Source organism: Anas acuta, chromosome 3, assembly GCF_963932015.1.
Source record: "Anas acuta chromosome 3, bAnaAcu1.1, whole genome shotgun sequence".
Taxonomy (NCBI): Eukaryota; Metazoa; Chordata; class Aves; order Anseriformes; family Anatidae; genus Anas; species Anas acuta.
The window spans coordinates 25,277,440-25,305,000 of NC_088981.1; the positions used below are offsets into that span (position 1 = coordinate 25,277,440).

General features: G+C 44.6%; 1 protein-coding gene across 1 annotated transcript; it reads left to right on the forward strand.

Moving 5' to 3' along the window:
* The first annotated feature begins 1,177 nt into the window (after positions 1-1,177).
* GPR137B (G protein-coupled receptor 137B) lies at positions 1,178-25,795 on the forward strand. The gene is made up of 7 exons (XM_068676223.1): positions 1,178-1,673; positions 10,407-10,456; positions 15,443-15,665; positions 19,376-19,529; positions 21,369-21,493; positions 24,011-24,135; positions 25,183-25,795. The coding sequence occupies exons 1-7, from the start codon at positions 1,305-1,307 to the stop codon at positions 25,292-25,294; spliced, it is 1,158 nt and encodes a 385-aa protein (XP_068532324.1). The 5' UTR covers positions 1,178-1,304; the 3' UTR covers positions 25,295-25,795.
* Positions 25,796-27,561: the final 1,766 nt, after the last annotated feature.

Genomic DNA, 27,561 nt, shown 5'->3' on the forward strand with positions numbered 1-27,561 from the left:
CAACAAAATACTAGTTTTCAATCCCTGTTATGGCGAGGCATTAATAATTTAAATAATTGCCTTAGTTAGTACTCTGTGCCAGTATCAGCGTCTCCCTACCCTGCCCCGAACATGGTGTTAGCCTTTCCTTCGTGGACTCTTTCACTGAAGAAATCTTTTTTTAACCGGGGTCCTCCCCGGGGATTGTTCCAGGTAACAAAGCAATTCTTGCAGTCAACTTACTATAAATGCTAGCACAGGACAGATCATGGCAGTGCTCCTGCTGCCGTGTGGTTATCTCTCATGAAAACTTGTTATTCACTTGTCTATGACGCTATACATGACCTAGAGATACGTTAAGCATTTCCACCATGCTGCAAAGATCTAAACCACTAAGTTTCAGTTCTCGCTTCTCACCCCATGAGTCAAAGCCAGCAGGCTGCAATAGCACCTATTAATTTATAGACTTAATCCCAAGGGCACATCTGCATGCTTGGGAGAAGGCGTGTCTGGTCAGCTGTTGCCACAGCGATGGCACAAATAGGCAACAACCAAGAAGAAAGGAACCTGTAGCTGCATGTATGCTTTGGTGAATTTGGGTATTTAGGGGGTTTTATTTGTTCCCGTACACAGCATATTTGGAAGCCTTATGTGCTTTTTTTTCCCCATTCTAATTAAAAGTCTTTTGTTAGAAGAAAAAAAAGATATTAGATGTGTTAGATAAGCCGTGCAAATTTTGCATTTTGCTATAAACACCAAGGTTTCTGCAATGCAGAGCTGAACTGTTAGAGGTTATTACAGTAGTTTGAATTTCATGAGGAGGTTAAGGTGCTTAAAATTATTCCTAATAAAATGCAGCTAAATAAAGTACTTGTTAAATGTGAAACAAGGCAAAAAATCCTACAAAGACAGCATGTGGCTGTCACTGGGAAAATGCTCAGTACCTGCTTCGTGCAGAAAATAGAACATTACTTAAATAATTTAAAATCCAGATTATTTTCTGTAGAAAAATAATCAGCAGTAAACCACTTAAGGGCTGATGCATTTCTTTCTTTCCTAAGGATGGTAGAGATTCGTGCACAGACATCAGCAAAGGGCAGCTTTCTGAGCTGTTCCCTGCCAATTGCTGACAAAGGCAGTCCTAATGAATCATTCTGAATTGTGATCATGTGCTACCAGCCCACAGTGAGCTGCCAAAGAGGAAGTGCAGCTTGTTTTCTTTCATTTTCTTGATTCCTATGCTGTAGGAAGATGAAAGGAGCAGGAGGAGGAGGCAGCAGCGGCAGCCAAACTTAATAAATAATTCTGACGATTCCAGATATCAAATGGAGGCCCCCGAGTGGGACCCACTGAAAAATGACACCCTTCCGCCGACCCTGACGCCAGCTGTCCCTCCGTATGTGAAGTTGGGCCTGACCATTGTATATACTGTTTTTTATTCACTTCTTTTTGTGTTCATCTACGTTCAGCTCTGGCTGGTCCTGCACTACAGGCACAAGAGGTTCAGTTACCAGACTGTCTTTCTGTTTCTGTGCTTGTTTTGGGCCTCTCTTAGGACTGTGCTCTTTTCATTTTACTTCAAAGACTTTGTCACAGCAAATTCTCTCAGCCCCTTCATCTTCTGGCTCCTCTATTGCTTCCCAGTCTGCCTCCAGTTTTTTACCCTGACCCTGATGAATCTTTACTTCACACAGGTAAGCAACAGATATTTGGTTGATTAAATATGACAGAATGATAAAGCATTGTTTTGTAAGATTTGTGCGAAAGATGTAATTTCCTAATGTGCTTTGGCAAGGCAAAAAGCAAATTTCAAGTTATTTAGCTGGGAATTTTAACTTTTGATCTCTGTGCAAGTGATCAGTTTACAGTGAGACGGGAGCCTAAAGTGATCGTTTCAGGAATGGCAAATAATGTATCTACTGTCCATTAAATAGGTGTCATTTGATATAAAGGTAGGAAAAAAACGTACAGGAGAGCTGGAGGGCTTGAAGGCTGGATAACCAAAATGCTGTTCTGTTATTATTCTTTATTATTGTTCTTAGTGCTGTTATTAAACCTCATAAGCCTCCTGGCTTAGCAGACCTTGATATCCGTGTGCTACCAGAATTGTAATTTGTAATTTTGCAGGCAGCCCGCGCCCCCCCCCCCCTCATTTTTTTCATAAGTTGATTAAAATATTTCTCAGTGAGATTTCTGTGCTGTGTATCAACAACTGAAAGTGCAGATCGAGCCCTGCTGCCGGCTCCCATGCTTACAATGATCTGTATTACAAATAGCAGTGAGTCTGGGCCCCGGTAAGTGCTGGCTGCTGTACAGAGGTACATACACCCTCTGTTTCAAGGACACCGTGATGTAAAGGTGAATTAGCCATGTAGGGGGGTGAAGGGAACAGTCTCTCTGTATCATTAGGTTGCCTTGAGAATATGTCTGCTGCAGACAGCTAGGAAGCCAGGTGAATTAGGGTGCACAGAGCTCCGTGTTGCTGCAGTTAGATCTGCTTGGAAGTATTTACGGTGAGCTTGGGTATCTGGTCACTGGGCTGCAGGACGGGATGTTGGCATGCTGAGGCACAGAAGGGCTGCTGGGCTCGCCTGAGATCTCACAAGAAGCTCGCAGGAGAGCAGGGGTTGGGATCAGTATCTCCTCAATCCCACTACCGTGCCAGGAGCAGGAAGCCCAGCCTGCCCTCAGCTGACCCTTGTCAGAGGCAGCTTTTCCAGGGCACAGGTGGCTTGGCCAGGGGAGCACCAGCCAGCCCTGGAGCACCCCCAGGCAGCGCTCAGGATGTTCTGCATGTTGCTGTGTGCCCCTCGTGAGACCAGCTCAGTGCCCGGGTTTGGATGCTTCTGTAGTGCCTGCAGTGCTTACCAGGGCTCTGTAGTGATACAGGCCTGTGAGTCCTGAACAGCCAGGCTGTCGAGATCGGGCTGCTTGTGAGAGCTGCTCTCCCAGAGCTGAAAATGTGGGGATTGGAAGCGTGAAAGCTGTAAGAGGATCACTTGAGTCGCAGTGGGTATTACATACTTAGAACCACGTACACAGTTGTGTGCTTAAGTTTGCTTTTCTGGATTCAGGGGCTGAAATGCCTGTAACTCGCCCGCTCGCTCCCCAGGGCTTGAGATGCATTAAAGGATTACAGGAACCTTTCATCTGCATGCTGCCCAAATCTGGCTCAGGCATGTAATGACCTATGCTTTATCCCACGGCATTTGAGAGCGGTGCAGCTCCCCAGGGGCAAACGTCCATCATCACGCAGCCCGTCACCATCACAGGACTAAACCGTAGCCCTGAGTGAGGTTCTTCCCTCAGACACGCAGGTAGGGCTGCGGTGGAGGTCTGGAGGCAGACTGCAGCATCTTGGCTCTCACCCAAGAGCAGCCAAAGCTGAGGGGAGCCCAGAGCACGCACGGCGGCTGCGCTCCGTGCATAGGGTGCCAGCTCTGAGTGGCTGATTGCAGTGAGCAACCGATTCCTCTTGTCGATGAAAGAAGTAAAAAGGGAGCACACGGAACACACGGATATGTGCTTTTAACTAATTTTTGTCATTGCTGCCTGATATTACTAAGGAAGTATGAGACACTAGTTGGAAACACACGAAATGCTAAGGCTGCTGGTTCTGCCTTTGACACGATTTCTGCTTTGTCACCGTGAGTCCTCACAATCTTCCTTTGAGCCCCTGTATAAAAAAAAAACCAGCTAATAGTTACCTGTCTTGAAGTGCTGTTGTGAAGCTTTGGAAACATTATTTGCTTTGCCTTTCGGAGTTTGTGCTATGTGTCATAATCTTTAAAGATTGTGAGCCGCTGTAGACTGGCACATTATTAGCAGCGTTGTTTGCTTTAGAGCTGGTTGCTCCCATTGAAATCTTATCTCAAATATCTCCCTAGCCAAAACAAAGCCTTAAGAAATCTAAGCACAGCCACTGTAGAGATATAATGTAGGGCACAGAATCAGTGCACATATTTTTAATTCACTGTTATTAATTCTCTATTTCTAAACATTAAAAGGTGGTTTGGCTTGAAATTCAGCATCTTCTTAAGACTGTATGTTTAATGTGCATCTAGCTTTCCACAGTAGGCAAGCAAGAACTAGTGTGAAAGGGGTGGGGAGAGAGAATTTTGTTTTCAGTAATACCTTATAACTTCACAGACCTGTTCAGAAGCAACATTTACCCTTTTTTCTCTAGAAGGAAGGAAAGAAAAGTCTGCATCTGTGTCTTGTTGCATGAAAACCATGCTATTTAACTGATGCTTAGCTTCAAGAAAAAGAAGTGTTCTACATGCGATATGGGGACAGGGGACAGGGACAGACCTCATGGGTCTCAGGACTTTGCAGGTGTTTACCTGCTGCCCATCACCCAGCATTTCTAAATGTGGCATTGCAGAGAAAACCTGGAGACGCAGAGGTGAGAAGAAAAAGTGATTCCAAAAAGATTGCAAATGCTCCTGGCCCAACAGAGAAACTCATTTGGCAAGTGCCCGAGGGCATTTTTTAGAATAATGAGCACCTTTGAACTTGACAGAAAGTTAGCCACAACTATTCTCTTTTTAATAGGTATCCCAAAGCAACGAGGACACACATTTGGACTGCTTCTTATGCCTAGGAAGACAAATAAGCCAAGATGGCGTCAGCACAGCGGGGGTTATTCCCAGCCTTGGGCAGCACCATCAGCAGATACAGGGGAAGCCAATGCGCTGGGCAGGTTGCTAAACCAGGGGACCTGTAGCCAAAAGACAAGCTACAATCAAAGTAGTTTTGATTCAGAACAACTCCTGAGAGCTGAGAGCTATTCTTTGGGTTGAGAGCCAAGTTCAGGGTCCTTTGCCATGGTCTTGATGGCAGAATAAAAACGGTGCTGTAGAAAAGGCTTGTGTAATATTACCTGGGCTCAGAAATCACACACTGCAGCAAATACATGTGATTGCTAATAAGAAACACAAATTTCCTAGAATTTATTAGTTTATAATGTCTGTATTCATCCTCCTGTCTTCTAAAGGAGAGAAATACTGCTAACTACCCTCTCAGGATAACCCTCTGTCTCCTTAGAAATGATTGAAGTAAATCTCCCGTGGAGCTGAGATCTATCCCCGACCCATCAGGTAGAGCTGAAGTGTGCATTTCCACCTGCAGAGACCGAAAAGCCCACGGATACATTTGCCTCACACCTGCACCTCCCACGGGTGTATTTTGGCTGCTTAATAAAGCAAAGGCTGCACATGGGCAAATACCGTATTTTCCACTTCAGCTGAATTCAGCCAGCGAGGATCCCAGGACTCGAGCACTCTTTTATTTATGTCCTGCCTGGCCAAAGCTCCCATTCTTCCCAGCCCCTGACAGGAGGAGGCTGAGATGAGTCCTCAGGCTTTACGCTCAGTGCCCTGGGCAGAAGTTTAAGGAGGCTGTGGGAAATAAAATAACAAGTTGTCTTTTTTGGTGTGGAGGTGGGCAGAGAAGGGCTCGCTTCACTTTGTTGTTTCTTCTTTACATTTTCCTGTGGAGCAGGATACAGACAAAGGAGGCAGGCTAGCATGGAGGGTTACAGGCTCAAAATACAAGGTCAAGGCCAAAGGCCAAAGGCTGTGAGCCATCGGTGATGCTGGAAATCCCAGTCCTCCCCTGTGGCCAGGCACAGTGAGCCACTTGGTGGGCTGTGGGTTTAACCATTAGGTTGGGAACTTCTCCAGGACCTAGAGAAGGTGGTGCTGAGCTGAAGAGCTGTGGGGCTGTACAGCTGGAGGAGGGCTGGCAGCTGGATTTTCCTCTCCTTCCTCCTCCGTAACCATCTTCCCTTTTCTCTGGCACTCGGATGGAGGAGCTTACCCTGCCTCCCAGGCAGGCCTGATAACATCAGGGACTTTCAAATGAGGAGAAATTGTGCAGAGTAAGGCAGTTCGGAGAGGAGCAAGCCGTGCTGGAAGTGCCTGGCAGGGTGGGGTAAAACCTGCACGAGGCTGTCGGAGAGGCTGCCCGTATCTGTGGGACCGGGGCATGAGTTATCTGTGAGGGAAACAAAGGGGGCTTCTTATGCTCTAATTCCTCTAGACGGGACTTTAACAGTGATACCACCGGTGAGAGAACAGAGAGGGCTTTTTATTTAGTAGGAACATTTATTTTTTGATAAATATGAATACACCATATTGTATAAAGCTTGCTATTTGCAGCATGCTTCAGATGTACACAGAGCTACAGGAGTCCAACTCGAGATGGTGAAGCATCAGCAAATACGTTTGGCTTAAAACATTACCCTTTGGGTCTGTAGGAGACAAACTGGAGCTGCAGACTGGCTGGCTCTCAGCATCTGACACGGAGAACAGCGTCGTTTGGTTTGGATGGTAATTGGATAGGAAAGTGCAGAGAGCTTGCTGTGGCTGCCAGCCCCACGATGTCCCCGTCCCTTGTTTCTGCCAGCTCAACTCAGGCTGACGGGCAGGGGTCTTGTTGCTGGTATCAGGAGGCTTTACAAAGCCGTAGGGTTTAGGGAGTAGAGGGAGAACTTGGCATGTTTGGGGGGAGCTGATCCAAATGCAGGAACATTTAACATGAAAGAATGAATAAGGAGAGAAAAAGCAAGGTGGGACTGGAAAATATAAGGCAGAGGAAGGGTGTACGCACTGGCGGTGAGGGGCTCTGGGCCTGCATGAGGCTGTGGCCTATTTTCAGGGTGCAACAAAGTTTGCACAGAGTGACAGAGGGAGAGAGGGGCAGCAGTGAAAAGGACTGGGAGGGAAAAGAACACGCTGTGCTCCACGTATAGGTCTTTGAAACGAGGACTGGTAAATAAAGCTGAACATCATTCCTCTGCAGAGGGCCGGCTTGAGACATATGCAAGCACTTAGCACATACCTGAGGCTTTGTGGTGAGCTGAGGCTCCTGGAAAAGTGAACTGATCAGCCAGACCTGGAGGTATGCGGGAGGTTTGTGCCAGTGTTCCCATCAGCTCAGCTAAATCAGCACGAACTGAGAATTGCTCCAGTGAGATTTTATTTTAGTGCTTCTTTTGTTCTGGGAGCGTGTAACTTGGCTTTGACACCTGCTTCATTGATACTTACAGGCCCAGAGCAGTTCCTGACGTTGCTTCCATTACCCATAGCTGGAACCCCCCTGAAGGCTCAGCAGCCTGGCCCTGCCTGCCTGCCCAGCAGCTCCACAGAGCTCCCTGCAGCCAAGCTGCTGAGGGACTCCTGTGCCATCCCCGGCTCTGCTGCTGGGGGCTGGTAGAATGCCTTTAAGGTCAGCTGTTTACATCACTTGTTGCAACAGAGGAATTTTCCCTGGCTGTATTAAGGGCTTTTTTGGCGTCCTTTTGTACTGCTGCCCTTTTATATGCCAGACATATACCTCAGGGGAGTAGAGGAGGGAGTGTGAGAATCTCATTTGAGGTTTCCAATCCTTCAGAAAAAAAAAAAAAAAAAAAAAAAAAAAGGAGTCAAAACAAGGTATTTCTCCTTAAAAAAAAAAAAAGTGAAAGGGGAAAAAAATAAGAAAGAAAAGTAGCCCTTTGGACATTGGAAAATCAGCAAGGAATTGCACTGAGTTTTCCTGGTTCCTATTCATCCTGGGGATCTCTGAAAGGCCTCTTTTTAAAAGTCTGCCTTCTGCTTGCTGTTTAATCTGTTCATAGGAAAAGCCTGGTTTGCTCTGGTTTGCTGGAAGACTTGCTGAGATGACTCAGATACTGACTGGAAGCTTTCTCAACACTGTTGCGGGGAGGGGCCATTGAGCAACCAGTCTTTTCTTCCAGCGTGCTCTTGAGTGAAATGAGTGCTAAATGCAAAGAGCTGCACCCACACATCTGAGGTATATTCAGATCAGCTTCAGACATCCCTACTGCCACCGAACAGCCCTTTATTCACTGACAGTCATACCACTTCCAGCAAAGTTCCTCATGAAATAAAGCACCATCAGGGTAAGCCAAGGTGGCAGAACGTGGCCGCCTGTGTTCCTGTTTAGCAGTGACTTTGTACGAATGCCCGTTCTTGTACTAAAGCTTTCATTCTATGTAGCATCCATTTTATGCTTAGTATCAATTTTCTTTCTTAATGGGCATTTTGCTCTGAAAGAACCCAGAAGCATTTGCCTGCTGGGACAGCTCCACCAAATGCGGGATCACAACAACACAGCTGCTCCAGCAGCCTCACACCTGGAGATGTTGCCGTGCATTTTATCAGCAGCAGGAACGCCACGCTTGGCTTTTGATAAGTTAGCCATGGAGCCTTTGCTGAGCAGGACAGCCCTGGGCTGCTTGATGTGAAAGTAGCACTCGGTGACATTGTAGGGGTGGATGGATCCTTTTTGGGGAAGCACAGGAGATGGCATTCAGGAACTTGTGAACCTCCCATGCTTTGTGGACCCAGCACGACTCATTGCCCACTGGGAATTGTCTCGTGCAGTTCTTTGCACAGGCTCTGAGCACCTCTGTTCAGTGCTCCTCCTGTCCAAATTAACGGTACAGCATGGGTGAGTAAGTGCTGCTCAGCACAGACGAGGACTGTGGAATGGCCCTAGAGACAAGTTTTTCTTGTTTAATTTCAGTGAGCTCAGGAATCTGCTCCCTCCCCACTTGCCCACGGTGTTTTCCAGAATAAACAGGGAAGGTAACATACCTAGCACAGAACACATACAGAAAGGATTTTGAACCCCGACTCTTCTCTAAAAGACTGACAGCTCCTCTCTGTGCGCCACAGGAACACAGAAATCTCACAAGCCTGTCATACCTCTCCTCTAGGTAGCAAATGGGTAAAACAACATAAAACATGTTCCTGAATTCCTGTGAGAATTGATGATCTAGGAATTTAGAGAATGAATCCCCCAAATCTTCTATAAGGGATACTGCCAGAGATGTTAACTACTTGAAAACAGTGCCAATGGTCGCAGAATATTTTTAGAGGTTTCCCTCCCCTGGCGTTTCAATTTTATTCTCAGCTGTTATTTTTCTAAGGCCTACTGAAAGGCTCAGTCCTCTCTGCTGGTTCAGCTAGTCCCAAGCAGACTGATGTGTCATAAAAATAATTTCCAAGTCAAGGCAGCTGCTTGTGGTGAATAGCAGTTAAATGACAAGTTGTTCCAGGAGCGCTGGAACAAGCAAAGCCTGATTTTCTCCAGATCCGTGTCTCATGCTTGACTTTGAGCTGTGACTGGGGCTGCTTCTATAACTGGGGCACTTCTTGTGGTGCTTCGCTATGTGCAGCCTCTCGTACCGTGTGATGTGGGATCATTAGGTAGGATTCTCCTCACATCAGACGCACTTAGAGGGTCCCTTACTTCTGTTGGGTCATTGATTTTCAGGAGGGTGATAGAAGGATCATGTCTTTGACACTTATTTTGCAGTCAGCTCTCTGACCAGAGTATTTTGAGATTAGCGGGGGGACAGATAAACAGCTTGACAGGCCAGACGCATGCCTGTACACACGCAGTGATCATGTCATTCCTGTTTCCTTGGGGAAGCATGATAATCACAGCAAATATTATGCAAGCTACACTACAGGGCATGCAAAACCAAATTAAATGGATAAGGCAGGGTGGCTTGAGAAGGAATCAATTAGGCAGCAGCCCACAGAAAGTCATGCAGCATGATTTTTGGTAATTTCAGCAACCAGTGGGCTTCAGTGTTGGTTGCTGAGCTTAAATGAACCTTTATAAATTTTTATAAACTGAGTGTGTTTAGTAACTGTGATAGCTTACGAAAATGCAGTGGTACTTACCTAGATTTGCTTTTAATAAACGAGATACAAAATATGCTAATATATTCTTGTATAATTCCTGATGGTGGTTAAACACCTGTGACTGATACCACCTACCTACATTGTGGAAAATGTGTCAGTATTTTGTCTCTCCTGTTTCAGCAAGGTAACTGATTTGCCTGAGCTCTCTCTGTAAAAATACGTACTGCTCTGTCAGTGAGTCAGTAGAAGCCAAGTAAACCTCAGAGTAAACCAATTCCTTTGGGTCTTGATGGCATCCTTTTGTCAACGCAACGTAGATATACAACCTTACATATCTGATTTCAGGCCAGGGCACTACGGTGAGCTTTTGATATGAACAGAGCATCTGACCCCAAAAGCCAGCATGAGCTGGTGTGTGTGAGAGACGTACTGATAGGATGTGTAAGAGCCTAATAATTACTTACCTCTGTGATTATACTGGCTGTTGTATAAAAGCTGGTATAAAACCTTATTCCCAAACCAGAATAAGTAAAAATAATGGTGGATACAATTTGTGTACAAGTGCATCATAATCTCTTGCTGAGTGGTTTTAATACTTTGTTTATAGCTTGCCTGCCTCAGATAAGCCATAAATGCAAATCTATTGTGTGAAGAAACCTAGCATTACATTTCACGTGATGTGTGAGGCAAGATTCCTGTGGATCACAGTGTTTTTCTTTACTCATGTGTATTCTAGATCTGATGCAATATTTTTCTGCTTTGCAGGTGATTTTCAAGGCTAAATCAAAATATTCCCCAGAGCTACTGAAATACAGGTAAGAACTGTGCAAATATTTGTTATGGTAAATAAAAGTAGCCATGTACTTTGAGAAACGCTACATCTCTGATCATTTGTGGTGCTCATATCTCTGCTACTCATATTTAAATCCCAGTGTTTACGATGATGGTTCTGAGGCCAGCTTCTTCCTCTGACTTTTCAAAGTCTGTGTCATTTCCCAACACAAGCAACGTTTTCAGCCATTCACATATTTCAAAGGCAACTATTTAAAATACAAGCAGAAAACATTGACCCTGGTGATTTGTCTACAAAATTTGTTTTGCCTATGTGTTCTTAAATAAAAGCTTTGTATGTTAGGTGAATCCAGATCCAGCACTTTGGTAAAGGTAGCAGGGTGGTGTATTCATTTTGACAGGAAAGAGTGAGACTGGTTATTTCTCAGCCCAGAAGTGAGGTCAGTGGTAATAAAAGACTCCAAAGTTTCGGGAAGCTGAGACAAGTGTTATGAAGGGAAGGAGCTAGAGAGAACGGCTTCAACGTGATGATGTGTTTGGGAGCTCACAGATAGCTTTCCACAACTCCATAGAGTTGAGGCTATGGTAGCTCTGCATTTAGGTGGTGAGATCCATTTGGGGTCTTGTTTGAGCAGGAGGGATTGTCAGGAGCTCCCTGAAAGCTTCCGGAAAGGCATAAATGACCAGAAAGCTGAGGAAGAGCTCAGTAAATTAATGTTCACTGTGGCAATTCCTAAAACCTTCAATCAGGGGCAATGTTGTTTAGTTAGGGTGGGAGAGCGAGAGAGGTTGTAAACCTTTCTAAACAAAGGTTTACAGTTTGAAGTCAGGATGGGAAAGCAGAGTAATTTGCAATTGAAATCTGACCCCGTATTTGCTGACTGATCAGGAGAACGTGGAACTGTATCAACAGGTCAGACATTAATACTGTCCTTGCTCTGGACAAGGGTTATCTGGCTGGGTTTTGACACAGCTGGAGCAGCGATCACCCAGTGCAAGTGCATGAGAGACAGAGATGTGCAAGACATGTTTGGCAGAATGGCAGGACAACGAGAGCAGACTTGGGGTGAGCAGTGCATGGACTGGTGAGCAGTGAGGTATGAGACAGGCAAGGTGTGGATGCTGACTGAGGGATGGGGACTCCATGCTGAGGAGCAGCTGATGCAGGAACAGTGAGGGTGAGAACAGAGAAGGCTGCGTCTGTTTTGGTGGCCCCAGGAATGCTTCCAAGCTAGTGGGTCTGTGTGCATACCTTGGCTGCCTCCCAAACCTCAAGGGGCAAGAGCCAGATGCTCCCTGGTGAACACTGCGGCATACAAATACCTACATCCCCCTTTGGGCTCTGGTTTCTGTGGGAAGGAAATCCAGGAGTATGGGCTGGCAGACAAGCACAGCACACACCAGCCAGCCCCCAGCAAGTGACAGAGCCTGTTGCTGATGGCACACATAGCCAGGAGGAATAAGGAGGAAGGCTTTGCACAACACCTGAGCTGTAGGTTCTGCTGGTATAGGGAAACTGTGAACATGTTCCTGGCTGGCTTTAAAGGTGAGAGAGAGACTTTGAACCTTGTCTGTTACTAGTGTTTGTGGCAAGGCTTTATTCATGAAAAAAAGCACAAAAAGTTATTTCTTCAAGCAAAGGGAGCTTCTGAACTTGTGTTATTTGTTCAGTGTCCATGAAGTGACCGCATTATTGTGGGCAGCATTTCTCATGTACAGACTGCTCTGCTCTCAACAGATCAACGCCTGCCCCAACTCTTGCCCTCTGCATTTCTAACACAGGTCACTCTTGAATCTGGTCTAGCCTTTTGCCTCTTATTCAGCCCTCTTGTTAAAGGACCACAGTAGTATCTTGTTTTAATATCTAGAGCGATTAGCATGAATGTGGTTAGCCTGTGTAAAAGAGCCAAATAAATGAAGCCGACCTCATTTCCTTTCTTATAGAGGGCAGCTGAAGTGGTGTAAATACACGCACACCTGCAGCAGAGGTCCTCTATCTTAATCATAACAGGCTAGCGAAAGGTGGATGATTTGGGCCTTTATACAGGGGTGGAGTCAACAGTTACTGAATTTGATTTTTTTTTTAATTTTCTTTTCGACTTTTTCACATTTTTTTAATAAGTGGCAGACCATATTGCCTGATGTCATTTCTGCAGCATGGCAGGAATGGATAAGGGCAGCATATGCAAGTCAGCAGAGAGGTGGGGCTGCAGTCTGTATATTGACAAAGGTCTCGGAAATCAGAATCATTTCAGATAAGGGAAAAAATGATGAAATCCTGTCAGAGAGCTGGAATCCAAAGTAAATTTTACTCAGCATAGCCTTCATGATATTAGTCACTGTGGCAAAAGATCTCACGGCCAAGCCTGTGCTAGCCCAGCTTCGTATTTAAACAGCCTCCTTCTGCATCGCCCTGGGCTTGGGGAGTTCTTACAGTCCCTGGGTTTGAATGAGGCTTGCTGTGCTGTGTGTGCATGTGTTGTACACACAAACCTCAGACGCTGTATGGTTTCTGAGGAAACCACATACAGAATGTAGTAGTTTCACCCAGATTTTCTCATTAAACAAGGCAGAATTCACGGCATTCAGCTGTAATTTGGTGTTAAGCTCAAAGAAAAACTTCAGAGGTGCATCCAGCCTGACAGAAAAAAGAGAACAACCTGACATGTGCCTTCCCTGGCCAAGCCAGATTACACACAGCTCCGCTTTAGGGACTGGCCTCAGCATGGGGATTATGCACAACAGGCTGTTTGAACAGTTGCTGGTGTAATGTGGAAGCACCTCTCCTGTCCAGCTTTCTCTTTTCTGAAAAAAAAAAAAAAGCTTATTCTTTCATTCTAGGTGCCCATGTAGTTGAAATGTAGGGGCGCATTCTGCCTTTAAGTGAGGCTGTAAGGTTTTGTAATGTTTTCTGCAGCTGCAGAGACCCTAAAACTGCCCGGAGAGACACAGCCTCCATCTCCATCAGTGCTTATTCAGAGGTTCAGCCACAATGCTTCCTTTGTCAGAACAGGCAGCCGCTTCCCCAGCCACATCATGTTAATAAGGGGGATGGAAGCTCATTATGTGAAGAGCTGCACAACTGACGGGCCATGACAGCTCACACTGGTACATATGGCAGTGTGTGGGCATGAGAGCATGACAGTGCTTTGCTGGTGGTGTTTTTTTGGCTAAAACCTGTCAAGGAGGAGCACGGTCTGGAAGCTTCTCAGCCTTGCTGTTTGTGAGCCAGCATCTGGGGCATGCAGGCTGAAGCAGAAGGTCCCTCTGACTAAGCAGAGCACAAAGACTGCACGTACTTACTGTCCCACACATAGGCAGTGTGTAAGTACATATCTTTCCTCCTCAGCCCCAAACCCACAGATATATCTTACTTGCACTGCAATGGGGGAACCATACGGGTGGTGGGGGGAGCAAATAGGCTGTGGGAGGGCAAGGAAAGGAAGACACCTGACCATAACATGAAGACTTTTGAAATATTAATAAAATCTGTAAAGGTTCCACCACTTCAACTAGGAGCTGCATCCACCAAAGGAAGCCATGTGAGAGAGGAGAAGCTTTAGGACTGTGAGGTTTACAGGAGCTGCCTTGTGTATCCTAAGAGCAGAGCCCTGCCCTGGAAGATTACGAATGAGCACAATCTTCCCCCCCAGAGGGAATTTCCATGACTGGCAAGGAAAAGACAGCAGACTCGCTCACTGCCAGATACAGCTGGGAAGAAGGATATTGATTCATAAACACAAGCAGAGAATTACAGGCTTTCAGTTCTCCCTGTTACACATCTAACAGGTCTCAAAGGTGTACCCTTTCCTTTCCTGCCGTCTGAAAAGAAGCCAGCTGCACTTGTGTTTTGTGGCTGGGTTGGTGCCATCCCAAAACGATATGAACGTGTGAAAGAGAATTATCATCATTGGGCAAAAGTACTTTTGAACAATACAAATTTGATTCTTCAGAGACAATCTGTACGTTTGCTATCAGCCAAATTCAAGATTCTCAGCAGGCATGAAGGGCTGTGACCAAAACCTCATGTTCTGTGACTGTAGATTATAAACCTTATCAGAAATTGCCTCGGTCAACAATGATAATGAAGTAAGCAAACACTTAAAATGGAAACATGCTTCTTTTTATTCCCTTTTTTTTTTTTCTTTAAATGAAAAACTCTGCAGCTGTGTGTAGGAGTAAAGAGAAGCAGCCTTCCTTGAGTATATGGTATACTTACACTGCAGGTATCACTGCTGGGTAGGTAGGAAAAAATACAAATGGGGAAAACCAGTCCAACTGCTAGGCTCCTGACACATTCCTGTTCCAGCTCTGCTCCCGTGGTTGTGCAAACAAACCCTTTGCCTGGCATAGATGGCAAAATGCTAACCCTTAATCAATGTGCATATAATAAATGTGCATAAATTTCTCTCAAGAGGCTGCCCATAACCAAGATATTTAGGAAAAGGGACAGAAAAAGATGCCGGGGAACCAATAACTCAGAGATTTCCTACAGTTAGACATTTCCCTAATTTAATGTGAAATCTGTCTACAAAGACTGGCAGTGATGTTTTTCACGGCAGTGATGATGTAGTAAAACCAGGATCAACACCAGCCCATTCCAACCAACTCGACCTTTTGTGAGGTTTCTCCTGTCAGCAAATAGTCAGAGGGTTTGTGCTGTATGTGAAGTGCATGCCTTAAGACGTGTATTTAAATGATTTGTAAGAACTGTGCCACGGTATTTCTGCTGCAAATACTTTTCCAAGTTTTGTTGCTTGACATTAGTTTCGTTACCTACTGCTTGTTCTATAACTTCAAAAAAAAAAAAAAAAAAAAAAAGGGGTTGAAATAAGCTGTGTTCATCTCTCCAGTGGTCTAGAGTACTTTGATTTTGCCTTGGGTGGCTGCTCACTCCGTCAGCTGTGGCAGCCCAAGTGTGGCTTTCAGTGCTCGGAGTGCAACTTCCATCTCATGACTGACACTTGCTGAACAATGTCGCTAAAACTGTTTTCTCCTCACTCTCCCAGGTTGCCCCTCTACCTGGCTTCTCTTTTCATAAGTCTCCTCTTCCTCTTGGTGAATTTAACATGTGCAGTATTGGTGAGGACACAGAACTCAGAGAGAAAAGTCATTGTCTCTGTCCGGGTGGCAATTAATGACACGTTGTTTGTGCTGTGCGCTGTTTCACTCTCCATCTGCCTGTATAAGATTTCCAAGATGTCTTTAGCCAACATTTACTTGGAGTCCAAGGTAAGGTACATTTTCAGTTCCTTTTAAAGTACCTTCTGAGAGATGTGGGCAGTGCGAAGCGAAGGCACAAAACTCTGTTGATCCCCCAAGAACTAGAGGCCTTAGACTTCATAGCTTACACTTGTCTATCTTGCTCAATAAATTAATTAAATACTAAGCAAGGGTGCTTTTGGCTAACAGCAGAAACCCCAAAATACCTGTCTTTAGGACAGAGTTTATAGATCTACTGGCTGGAGTTTCTCAGCTGTTCTTCATATGGATACTGCTTTCTCCAGAACCATGTTTGACGACCACTTCATTTCTGTACTGGTACATAGAGGTGGGCTGTGCTTTAGGATCCTTCAGCTTGTCAAATTATTGATTGATTATTTTAAACGTTTAAGGTAGCAGCGTGCTGATTGTAAGTCAGAAATAGGAATATAAATCTCCCTTTATAACGTTACATACTGTCCTACAGATAGGAAGAATGTGTTTTAGAAGACTTAATGCATTAGAAATTCATCCAGGTGGGGAGAAGGAGGAAAAATGTCCTATCACTCTGCAAAATGTTCTTTCAAGAATTTTCATTAGGTTCACAGCTTTGGTCAAAGGGCTGGTTTCATAGGTGACATCATGTGATAAAAGCTAGCAGTGTTTGTCATAAAATCAGTGATGATGTTTTGTATCTATACATAATGACACTTGTATTCACAGTACATGGTTACATCTTAAAGTAAATTAGTTTAACCACTAGAGCATTACCACAACAAACCTTCCAAAAATGTAAGTTTCAGCTGCTAGTTAGAAAATCTTACAATAAAATCCGTCTCTCCATTTAGTTAATCAGATGAAAGGAACACTTTTCCTGTTTAATCAAATCTGGCGATACTGCACAACAACTGAGAGTTCATGGCTGAACAGAAGATTTAAAAACATGGCTTAGTTTGTTTTGTTTCTTTCAAGTCTGTCATTTGCTGACCAAAGGGCATGGGCAATGGATTATTTTTACTAGGAAGAAAAGTTTTTCTACTGCTGCAAATCACAGAAGCGTAAATCTCTGTAACAAAGCCGTGTTAACCTACAAGAGGCTTTGGTAGATTACTTGTTCCGTTTCCTCCTTCTGCTGGGAACCCGATCTTCTTTACTTCAAGCTATTTCACAAAAAAGCAAACTGCAGCACTGCTGCAAAGAGGAAAAGACAGGACACTGAGCCATCAAAGTCTGAATGTTGAAATGAGAATTAAAGAGCTTTGCTCTTTTCTGCTGACCTGAGGTGGGAGTCCCTCTGGGGACCTCCAGTAGGATTTCACTGCACATACTGAGGGATACAGAAGGCTGGAGTCCGGTGAAAAAACATCCTGGTTTAATCTGCTACCACTGTGCTGAAAAAACTAACTAAAGGAGAAAAAATTCTTCTTCATGGTGATACAATAGAAGTATCATCAGAGATAATGTCTGGGGCGTGTGTAGATAGGGATTGCTACCAGCAGCCTTTTATTTGTATCTCCCTTCTGCCTTCCGACCAGGGGTGAAATCGCTGGTGGAGATGCTGCATCCACCTTCGTGATGTGGCATGGGGACGGACCTGGCTCTCTGGCCACAGGTCAGGCAGCACCAGGGAGGTGTGCGGCCCCGCCGTGAGGTGTGAGGGGCTGACTCGGGACAGTTCTGTGCTGGCCAGAGGCTTCCTGTGCTGGGGCACTGCCAGCCTGGGGCTGCCCCCTCTTCTACAGGGACGCCTTCTGGCTCTGCTCCTATCTCTGCAAGCCACCACACGTATCTGACTGGCAGGGAGAACAGGACAATTTTATCCTCTTCTTTGCACTGTGGTGGCAGAGTTTGCTAAAGCTGCAGCACATTCAGCTCTTAAATAAAGCAAAGTTATTTAAGAACGACAGCCCTGTGGGGAAACGGGTACAGGGAAATGCCGACCCCATTCCACTCTTCACTTCTGTTTTTGAACACCGCCACCGAAGGGGCTGAGGTACTGAGGTACGTGCCCGTCAGCAGCTTCCCTCGGCTCGCTCACCCTCAGTTTCCATGGCAGCGCCACTGCTCGTGCGGGAGAACAGAGAAGTGCCCAGCAAACGTTTCCTCTTTCTGGCATTTCCTGCTCGCTCGTCTCACCACAGCTTTCACCGCCTTGTGCCGGGTGCCCGGGTCCCGTTCCCACACAGAGCAGGCTCCCGGCTCGCCCCCGACATGGCTGCAGGTTGGGGCCTGGTCGGCAGCATTTGGAGCGGGAAGTCAGTCAGAGAGACAGACCGCGCTGGGGATTTTGTAACACTGAGCTTGACCAGTCTCTGAATCGGTGTTTTTTTGCTGGGAAAACACACAAGCTCGTTTCCTGCAGGCTTTTCTGTCAAGTCCCTGAGCTCCTTTTAACTGGCTCTCCTCAGGGATGACCCAGGCCGAGGAGCTTGGCTGGCAGAGCCGCAGGACAGCAGCTGCCAGCACAGCAGAGGGGCCCTGAAGCTCAGGGATTCAGGACGTGGTGACTCGGTGACTTTCCTGACGCTCCAGCAGCCAGTTGTGTTATCTCTGTGCTCTCTGGTGCTCTGCTCCTGGGCTGCAGGTGTGGAAGCAGAGTTTGGGTGGAGGGGACAGGGTGCAGGCCCGCCTGTCCCTGCACTGCTGCGAGGGGTCCTGTGGCAGGAGGAGCAGCTTCCCTCTTGGCTCATCTGTCCCAGATGGATTAGAGGAGCCCATCTGCATGGTGTGGGTCTCTGCCAGGAGAGGGAGGGCAGGGCTAGTGAAGCAAATGGCTGCAAGGTGTTTTGCTCCCCTGCAGCATGGCTCTCTATAGCATTCCTCTTTCAGCTGTGAAAAGCAGTATTGCAGAGCTGACTGCACAGAATTTACATCGAGTTTCTTCCTTCAGAGGCAGTCCCCTTTTGGTACATCTGCTGCCTCCACAGTCAGTCTCACACTGCTCCCTGTAGCCATGGCTCCTTGATTCCTTCCTTTGGAAGTTGGTGCTGCTGCAGCAACTCCTGTGCTGCTCCCTCAGCCCCCTGCATCCAGTGGCCGGGATGTCGTGTCACACTTTTTCCTCACACTGGATAAGGCTCTGTCCCCTTCTCCGACCATTTCCTTCTCTAGGACTCAGGAGCTATCTCAAATCCACACTTGCAGTCTCATTGCTTCCCTTGTGCCAGTGTCCCACTTCCAGCCTGCCCTGCCTTGGTCACTCTGCCCGTAGGCTGTGCTTCCTCGTTGTCTCCTCCATGTTGACTTTAGGTAAGGCAGGACGTTCTGTTCCTCTGTGGGCTGTATTTTACTGCTGACTCCTATGATCTGCTCAGTGCTTGGAAGGGGAAATAGGTGCACAGCAAGCAGTTATAAAAAGATGTAAGGTTGCATCATACTAGTAGTCAGCACCTGATATAGGATGCTCAATAGCTAGTGCACAGCTGGAAGCTGAATTCTGCTGCTCCATCTGATATCAAGTGTTGTTCTCATGTACTGTCATTGCTGTGAAAATAGTACTTGTACAACAGTCACAGGAGTTAGTCACAGCCCATCTTGGCAGGGGCTGGAATTGCTACCATTCCCTGGAAACCACCATGCTGGTAAAATATAGGAATACACATCGTATAGGATGTGCTGATCAAAGAAGGAAAGTCAATCTCCTTAGGCAAAGTAGCGTGACAACCCCCTGAAGTCCATGCAAAGTGATGTTCTTGTCAACTTCCCATACAAATAATAACCTATGTTTAATTCTCTTCCAGGGCTCATCTGTGTGTCAGGTGACAAGTATAGGAGTGACTGTTATACTACTTTATACCTCACGAGCCTGTTACAATTTGTTCATCTTATCATTTTCCCAAACCAAGAAAGTCAATTCTTTTGATTATGATTGGTACAACGTATCAGATCAGGCAAGTATGAAAATATTTGCTAATGAGAAAAACTCATTCTGCATGTGATGGCTGATTTCCTAAGTGATATGGCAAGAGGCAATAATATAATAAAATTCTATTGCTTTTTTTTTTCATTTATTTGATGCACTAGATTTGTTTTGCTCTAGGAGTACGAAGAAAGGAGGGAAAAAAACAGCACTGAAAGAAAAACTGTTAATTAAATTATCCTTTTATATCGTGTATTTTATTTACTTTGATTTTATTAAAAAAATCATTTTATTAAAAAAAACACAGGTGTTTTGTTCATTAGAAAGTACTGTGGTTGGAGGAGAAAAATAGTGCTTTATTCCACTGAAATGCCAAGTTCTAAAGTAATTGTCAATTCTCCCATTGCCTTCTAGTGCTGTGGAGTTATTTACCATAATTCTGTCAGTAGTGCGATACCTTCTGTAGTTTTAGGTTCAGACTATGATTCCTCTCAACTTTTAATTAAGACAACAATTAAAATGACAATTCAGGTTGAAAACTAGGAGTGGTAAAAACACTGAAGGAAATAAGCAGGTGATTCTTTGAATTTTGTGAAATGTGGGCATCCAATTCCTTTCTCTACTCTGAAGCATGTAGGTAGGTCCCAGTAGTTTTCCAGCTCTGTCAAGGCTCAGCAAAATAGAAGGCCTGGGTCTGGACAATGACTAAATATTTTTTGGCCCCAAAATCCCAGACACATGACGCTGCCCCACCACCCCAGCAAGCACTTGCTGAGCAGAAGCCGTGTTCCCAGACATGCAAGCACCTCGTAGTACCAGGCTAGGCTAGCAAACCTGGAGCCATTATCAATTTTTTGTTGAGTAGTAGATAAAATTGTAAATAAGATGTAGGTAAACAGCAGGGGAAGATTGCCCAGAGGTTCTCATTAAGAGTTATTTGAGCAGGGTTTGTCAGGGGATCACTAATCTCCCCTGCTGCTGTGTGGTTAAGAGGAGAGCAGCTAGGTGGTACCACTCTGTGTAATTAGAAGACACAAGTTTCAGATGGAAGGGCACTAGGCTGTGATTCACCTCCTGAATCCAACTTTTACTTCCCTGTCAGTGGGGCCTGCAGCAGATGCTGCTGACCCCTTGCAAGGACAGGAAATCTGTGGCCAGAGTATTGGGTCCAGTTTCCCACCTGTGGTTGTTCCTAGGGAGCTGAGTGAAATGCTTTAGGCCGTATTGTGGCACTGTCTCAGCTCACCTGTCACAAACATTACCCTTATTTCTTCTGTAGAAAACACACAAAAAGACAAGATTTGCCCTCTGCAGCTGTGGTGAACAGTGGAATTAAATCTAGAGAGGAATTCAAAGCTAATGCTAGAGTAACTGCATGGTTATTCAGGCTAAAAACATGCACCAATTTGAGGGGATCCGAGCATGAATTTTAAAGGTCACATTGCCAGCAATGCCCTTGAAGACGTGGGCATTGAGTGTTCCTTCATGTGTTATTCTCAGCTGGGAAAGGACTAGTTTCTCATTATGTATTTTATCCCTTTCTTCCCAGTCTAAGAGCCTAGCCTGGCAAGTGGCCACTGAACTTTGATTTTCCTGAAGAAAAGATAGAGGCATGAGAAAGAGGGAGGAGAGGAGGTAGAGGGAAAGGGAAATCATGTACCCAGCAACATAGAATATTGATTATTTTTTTTCTTTTTAGTATGCCTTTAATAATTAACCAGGTTAATCCAGCTTTACTGGATATAGTTTCTGGCCATGTTGTTCAGCCACTTAAGTATAGGTCTTCATAAGAAGACATGTTGCCTCTTGCACCTTCTAAGCAAGCCGCAGTTTTTGTTTGTGAACATTTTTCTCTTTGACTTTTCAACAGGCAGATCTGAAATGTCAGCTGGGTGATGCAGGTTACATAGTGTTTGGAGTGATCCTTTTCATCTGGGAGCTCTTGCCTACTTCTTTGGTGGTGTATTTCTTCCGTGTCCGAAACCCTACAAAAGATCTAGTGAGTGAAATCTGTTAGTACATTTGATGGCATGATGTCCTGGCAGGTGTGGAGGGCTCAGTTTCTGAAGGAACTTTTGCTTCTTTATGTTTTGACTTATCTTTTTCAAGGTGTCCTCAGCAGAATAAAAGCAACCCAAGCTTACCACTTTGTTATGCTAAAGTTCTCATGAGAAAATCTCATCATATTTACCAAGAAGAAAGGATATTTCTTGGGCAATTTACCTTAAGAAACAGTAATCTTAAATTTAGGGACATGTTCCTTTTGGGTTGATATGGCACCATACTAGAGTCAGTGAAAAAGAAGTCAGCTTGTTATTCAAACCTGGTATCTTTCATTACACAGTGAAAATCATTCTCTGCTAACTGTTCAATGGCATATATGAAATAGATTGAACTCTTCAAGCTTTGTGCCTGCTGAATTGTTTCCATGTCAAAAGCCAATAGCCACAGTAAGCGCTACTACCATTTTTGTTTGCTATTTCAGCAGAGCAGGGAATAAGGTGTGAGTTGTAAGGGTAACCCCCTCTAAGTACTCTTAATATCTAGGCAATTAATAGATGGACTATCATTTAATAGCTGTAGGCAGCATTCCCAGGTTAGCGTAGGATATGCTGGCTGACAGGTACACGGGGAATATCAGCCTTGGACTAGGATTACTAAGGTAATGTTTCTATAGGGCCAATCCAGTCAGCTACCCCAAGGAAGACATAAATGGTAAATTCACATATCAGAGAAGCAATTCATATGTGTTTTTGTTTGTTTGTTGTTGTGTTTTTTTTAGAGGACACCATGATTTTTATCCTCACACACAGATTTCAGAGATAATAATAATGCCAAACTGAGTGAGGAAGTAACAAACCTCCACTTAAATAAAACCCTTCTTACTGTTCACCTGCGATACTGATTTCGTGCTAGAAACCTACAAGTTAGCCAGTGTGTACATCACAAAAAAATAAATAAATAAATAAGGAAAAGATCAGATCAACTCCTGCTTAGGAGTCAGCCAGGATAACTGCAAAGAAAAGAAATTAAATGTTTTAGTTTTGCTGTTGCTCTTCTACAAAGTGACTAGAGAAAGAAATGCAAATGATGTTAGAAAGAAAAACCAAAGAGGCTGTGTGGCAAGGCAAGACTGAACTTCAATGCAAATATGCCACAAGAGGGAGACCAAGGGCCACAGGACTTTAGTCTAACGAGGTCAGTAGACTATTAGAGCAATTAAGTATTAGAAAATGGTCCTTGGCAGAAAATACTTGCCCAGAAAGCATGGGATTGGAATTAAAACAAACCCTCTTTTAGTTAAAAACATAAATCTTAACAACTTCGATTTATCAGAAATCCAAAATGTACTTTATTTGTGATAAGGAAACTTGCCAATGAACGGTTGTGCTTTGTTTTTTACGCTTCATTCAGGACTTCAGAAACAAAAAGCTTGAGTAGAGGCAGCCTGCCTTCAGCATTGCTCAAATGTAAAGCTCCGTGTGACAGATCCAGCCTGGATCACGCAAGTTGCCTGCGTGCTTTGGTGCTGCCATGCGGTAACTGCAGTGCTTGGTCCTCTGCCTTGCCATAGCTTCAGCAAGACCAATGTTGGAAATGGAGAAATGACAGAAATTGACCTATTTTTAGTTCATTTATATTGAAATTATTTAACATCTAAAATACAGTGGGAGGTTAAACTGCTCTCCTATTGAAGGCCAAGGAGAAGACATCATCCTGGCTTATCCATGGATGCAAGGAGTCCTGTTCCCTGGCGATACGAGCAGTGGATGAGTCAAAGAGGCTCAGCTGGGTCCTAGATATCCCTATGCACTGGCTTCAGAATCATATGGACCTTTTGAATCTCATGCACTTTCCATTTTGATTCATAGGGAAATAAAGGCAAAGTGTTTTGTAAATGAGGGTGTAACAGGTACACCCCATTCCCTATTTTAGCGAGGAACATTTCCTTGGGATTTGGTCCTCACAGCACTGAGTAGATACTGAAATTGCTGAGGACAGTCCCAGGGAGCCTTTCAGCTGTGGTTTCGTGAAGCAGGGTGCCAAGGTTCAGCATGATCAGCTCCTGAGGCAAGGGAGGGAACTGCAGGAGGAGGGTTACAAACAGGGACAGGGGCTACAACCAAATCTCTTCAGATTCTTTAATGTCCTGCGGTTCCTCAGCTGCCTTCCTACTGCTCACTTCAAGCCAACTGGCTAAAAGCATAAAGCATCCAGGACAGAAAATTCAGCTGACAGGCTGAACACATCCTGAAGGGTAGTTTCAGAAATGGGTCATATCTGTTAGCTGCAAGGCAGGAAGAGGAAAAACTGTTAAGATCACAAGACTATCACTATGGTAGTAGAGAAAAATACAGAAAATACGAAAATATTTCTATTGTCTACAGCAAAATGAAAATTACCTATTTTATCTTGGAAGCCAGGAGGTAAATTTCCAGTGGTAACTTCTAGAAGAGAGGCAGCAAGCAGTTTGTGTGTTGCAAGTACTGACTGAGGTTTGTTTCCCTTCCTTCAGGCCAATGCAGGAATGGTCCCAAGCCATGGCTTCAATCCCAGATCTTACTTCTTTGACAACCCTCGCAGATATGACAGCGATGACGATCTGGCATGGAATATTGCACCACAGGGAGCCCAGGGCAGGTAAGATACAACAGGTAGTAGCTGGATTCCCATAGCAGAAACAGCTGGAGGAGAAGGAAGCCACACACTGCAGAATAATGTAGATGTCAAGCTCCAATTGTAGCTTAAATGATAAGGGGCAGGGAGGAAGCAAAGGGGAAAGCTGATGTGGCAGCACTGAATGACTTTAGCGATCCAAGGGCCCCACAGAGACTACAAGGATGCAAAAGGTGTGTCCTTGTGTAAGTGTGTCCAAGTGCAAGGCGCTGCACCTGGGTTGGGGCAACCGCAGACAGGAGCACAGACTGGGAGAGCTCACTGAGAGCAGTCCCGCAGACTTGCAGGTTCTGGTGGATGAAAAGCTTGACATCAGCCAGCAGCGTGTGCCTGTAGCCCAGAAGGCCAACTGTGTCCTGGGCTGCATCAAAAGCAGTGTGGCCAGCAGGGCGAGGGAGGCGATTGTCCTCTTCTGCTCTGCCCTCATGAGGCCCACCTGGAGCACCGCGTGCAGCTCTGGGGTGCCCAGCGCAGGAAGGACAGCGATCTGTTAGAGAAAGTCCAGAGAATCCAGAGAAAGCCACAAGGCTGGAGCACCTCTCTGATGAAGAAAGGCTGAGATTGGGGTTGTTTAGCCTCATGCTACTCATGGGAGTAAAGCCAGTACGCCAGAGCTGCTGACCAAATCCAGGCCCCTTGTGCACAGATACAGGAGGTTTAGCTCTGTCGCTGACAGTCCATAGCAGCGATAGGACTCGGCATGGAGTAGAAGCACTAACAGCACAGCACTAAGATTGTCAACCATGTTCTGGATTAGCAAAGCAGAAAAGGTAGAGTCTTCAGTGAACTAGAAGAATCAAGAAACAGGTAATGAGTCAAGAATGCTTGGGCTGAAACACTAGCCAGATAAGAAACAAACCGCAGCCTGAAGTCACAGCCTAAATGGCTGTGGTTTTATTTTGCACTTCAGTGTGAGAAGTGCACCTGTGGAACTGCATTTTGCACAAAGTAACTAGCCAGGCATTTACACAACCACCCTGCCAGTCACTAATTCCTGTTTTCTTTTTTAAGCTTCTCTCCAGACTACTACGACTGGGGCCATCAGAACAACAGCTTCATGGCTTACATCGGATCCCTCCAGCAAGAGGCAGCATTGGACACAGAGCGGCCAAGCCCCATATAACTTCAGCCACCTACAGCATTCCAGGACATTCCAATATTAAAACAAATGTTCTGAAAAACAAAGCTTAGCAATTCTTCATCACGCTTTGGTTTTTAGAAGTGTTCTATGCACAGATAAATGAAGAACTTGTCTTTGCCACAAGCTTTTCACAGGTTAAGGAAAAGTGTAAGCTAATGATTTAGACTTTGAAGACTGTTTAATTAATACCTTGTTCTAAGCCATGATATTTTTGGCTTTGAATAGAGTTGTTAGGGTATAATTTAATCATTTTATGCTCATTTTAAAGGAGCAAATTTCATGAAGGTAAACGGCAATTATTTTCTAAGTATTTTTATTTTTACACTGTATTAGGTTAGAAATATGTGATTATGATGAATATACTGTAAACACATGAAAAGGTTGCTCAAACGCATGACGGTAGGGATTCTTACATGCACGTAACAGCCTGTAAGGGAAAAATGTCAACTCCATTAAATATTGTCTTTTCAAGTTATTACTACATTCTTGGAGCACAATTTACTCTGCATCATCACTGCTTACTCAATGTGGCAAGATAGTTGGAGGCTAATAATATTTATGCACTAGTTACGATCTCAAAACACAGCATTCCTCTAAAAATAGAGAATTGTATCTTAGCAGCCATAGAAACGGTCTTAGAATGGAAGAGAGAGTCATCTGCTCTGGTTTGGGCATTTTGAACTGTGAAACAGGCTGAACACCTCTAAGTCTGAAAAATTAAAGCTATGTGATCATTTTTGTCAATCCTTTCTAGGTACTTTATGTAGAAAAGTGATTCAAATGCCTAGTCAGTGAGCAGAAAGATGGATACATGTAGTTAGTATTCCTTATTTTAATACAGTAAGTCTAGTCCTCCTCCTGTCTTCTAGATAGGAAGAGATATTAATGTGATATCACTTATAAATAACACGTTATTTATAAGGCACCGATCTGAACTCTGTGGTATTGTTAGATACGATTTTTGTTCCGTTGGAGAAAGGAGCACTGCAAGGTGCACTGACATCCTGAAGCTCATGGCCCTGTTAGAAAGCAGCTTGAGAGACTACCTGAAAACCTGGAACAAAGCTGCCAGTAGCAGCAGCTAGGGGAAGGAGAAATTAAACACCACAAACATAGCAAACCTACAGCACAAGTCTTACCCACAAAAGGGAGATAATGGAAGTTTTAGGGGAAACCAGAAGGCACAATATAATCAGCTGCAGTACCGAAGTTGAACAGCTGTTTTATAAACTTCAAATGAGGTAATGTTAGTCTTTAGCACGTTTCCTGACTGAAAATGTTCATAAAGATTAAATGCTAATTTTTTAATACTCTGAACAAAGAATTTTACACAGAAGTGTAAGATTCTGCTCCCAAGATGACTGGGAAAGGGAAAAAAAATCCTTCCAAAGAAATCCAGGCTTGAGTTGAAGCCTCTGAATTCAAAGCCAGGAAGTTTCTATCAAGCACCCTTCACTTCAACAGTGCTCAGCCCCACGGGGCACCTCCCCTCCTGTGAGGGCACTCTGCCTCACCTGCCCCAGCATCTGCAGGGACATTGACCCGAAGTCATGTCTCAAACCAAAAACACAACCACCACCTCTGTGCTACAGTTGCTGTCAATGAATTAATCCTGTATTGGTTTATTAAAGGCCAAAACAGCTGTTCTTAAAGCATATATGGTGCCTGCCTTCTCTCTGAGACAAACAGTAAACTGCTCTGCTGGTGGACAAGCAAGTACCACTTCCCACTGCAGTACCTCTTCCAGGTTGGTGTGAGCACATTCTTACTGTCTTACTGTTTTCACCTGGGAATCATAAGCACTCTCAGTTACATTAAAAATTTAAATTTCCCCAAAGGTGGTTGTTATATCAGATTGGAATGGGAGCCCTGTGGAGTTCTATCATGTTGGAACAAAACTACTTGAAAGTCTTTCTTAGTGTGAAGAAAATCTGCAGGAATTGCATTTTCTTCATAGCAGATACAGCTGCTCTGCAAAAATTTAATTGGGAGAATTCTGCCCTTAAAACAAGCTTAATCCCTGTGTGGCTGTATGCATAAAACGTGGAATTACAAGTTACTATAGCCACAGCAACAAATGAAATACTCTCAAATACAACAGATTTAGATGAAAATTTCAGAGGTCAGTAGCTAAGTTACTGAATTATCATTGGTATAACAGGTACTTACCCAGGTCAACCGAAGACAAAATGGGTATATATATATATTAATAACCAAATGGGTAGTAAGGTAATTTGTTAAATACATGC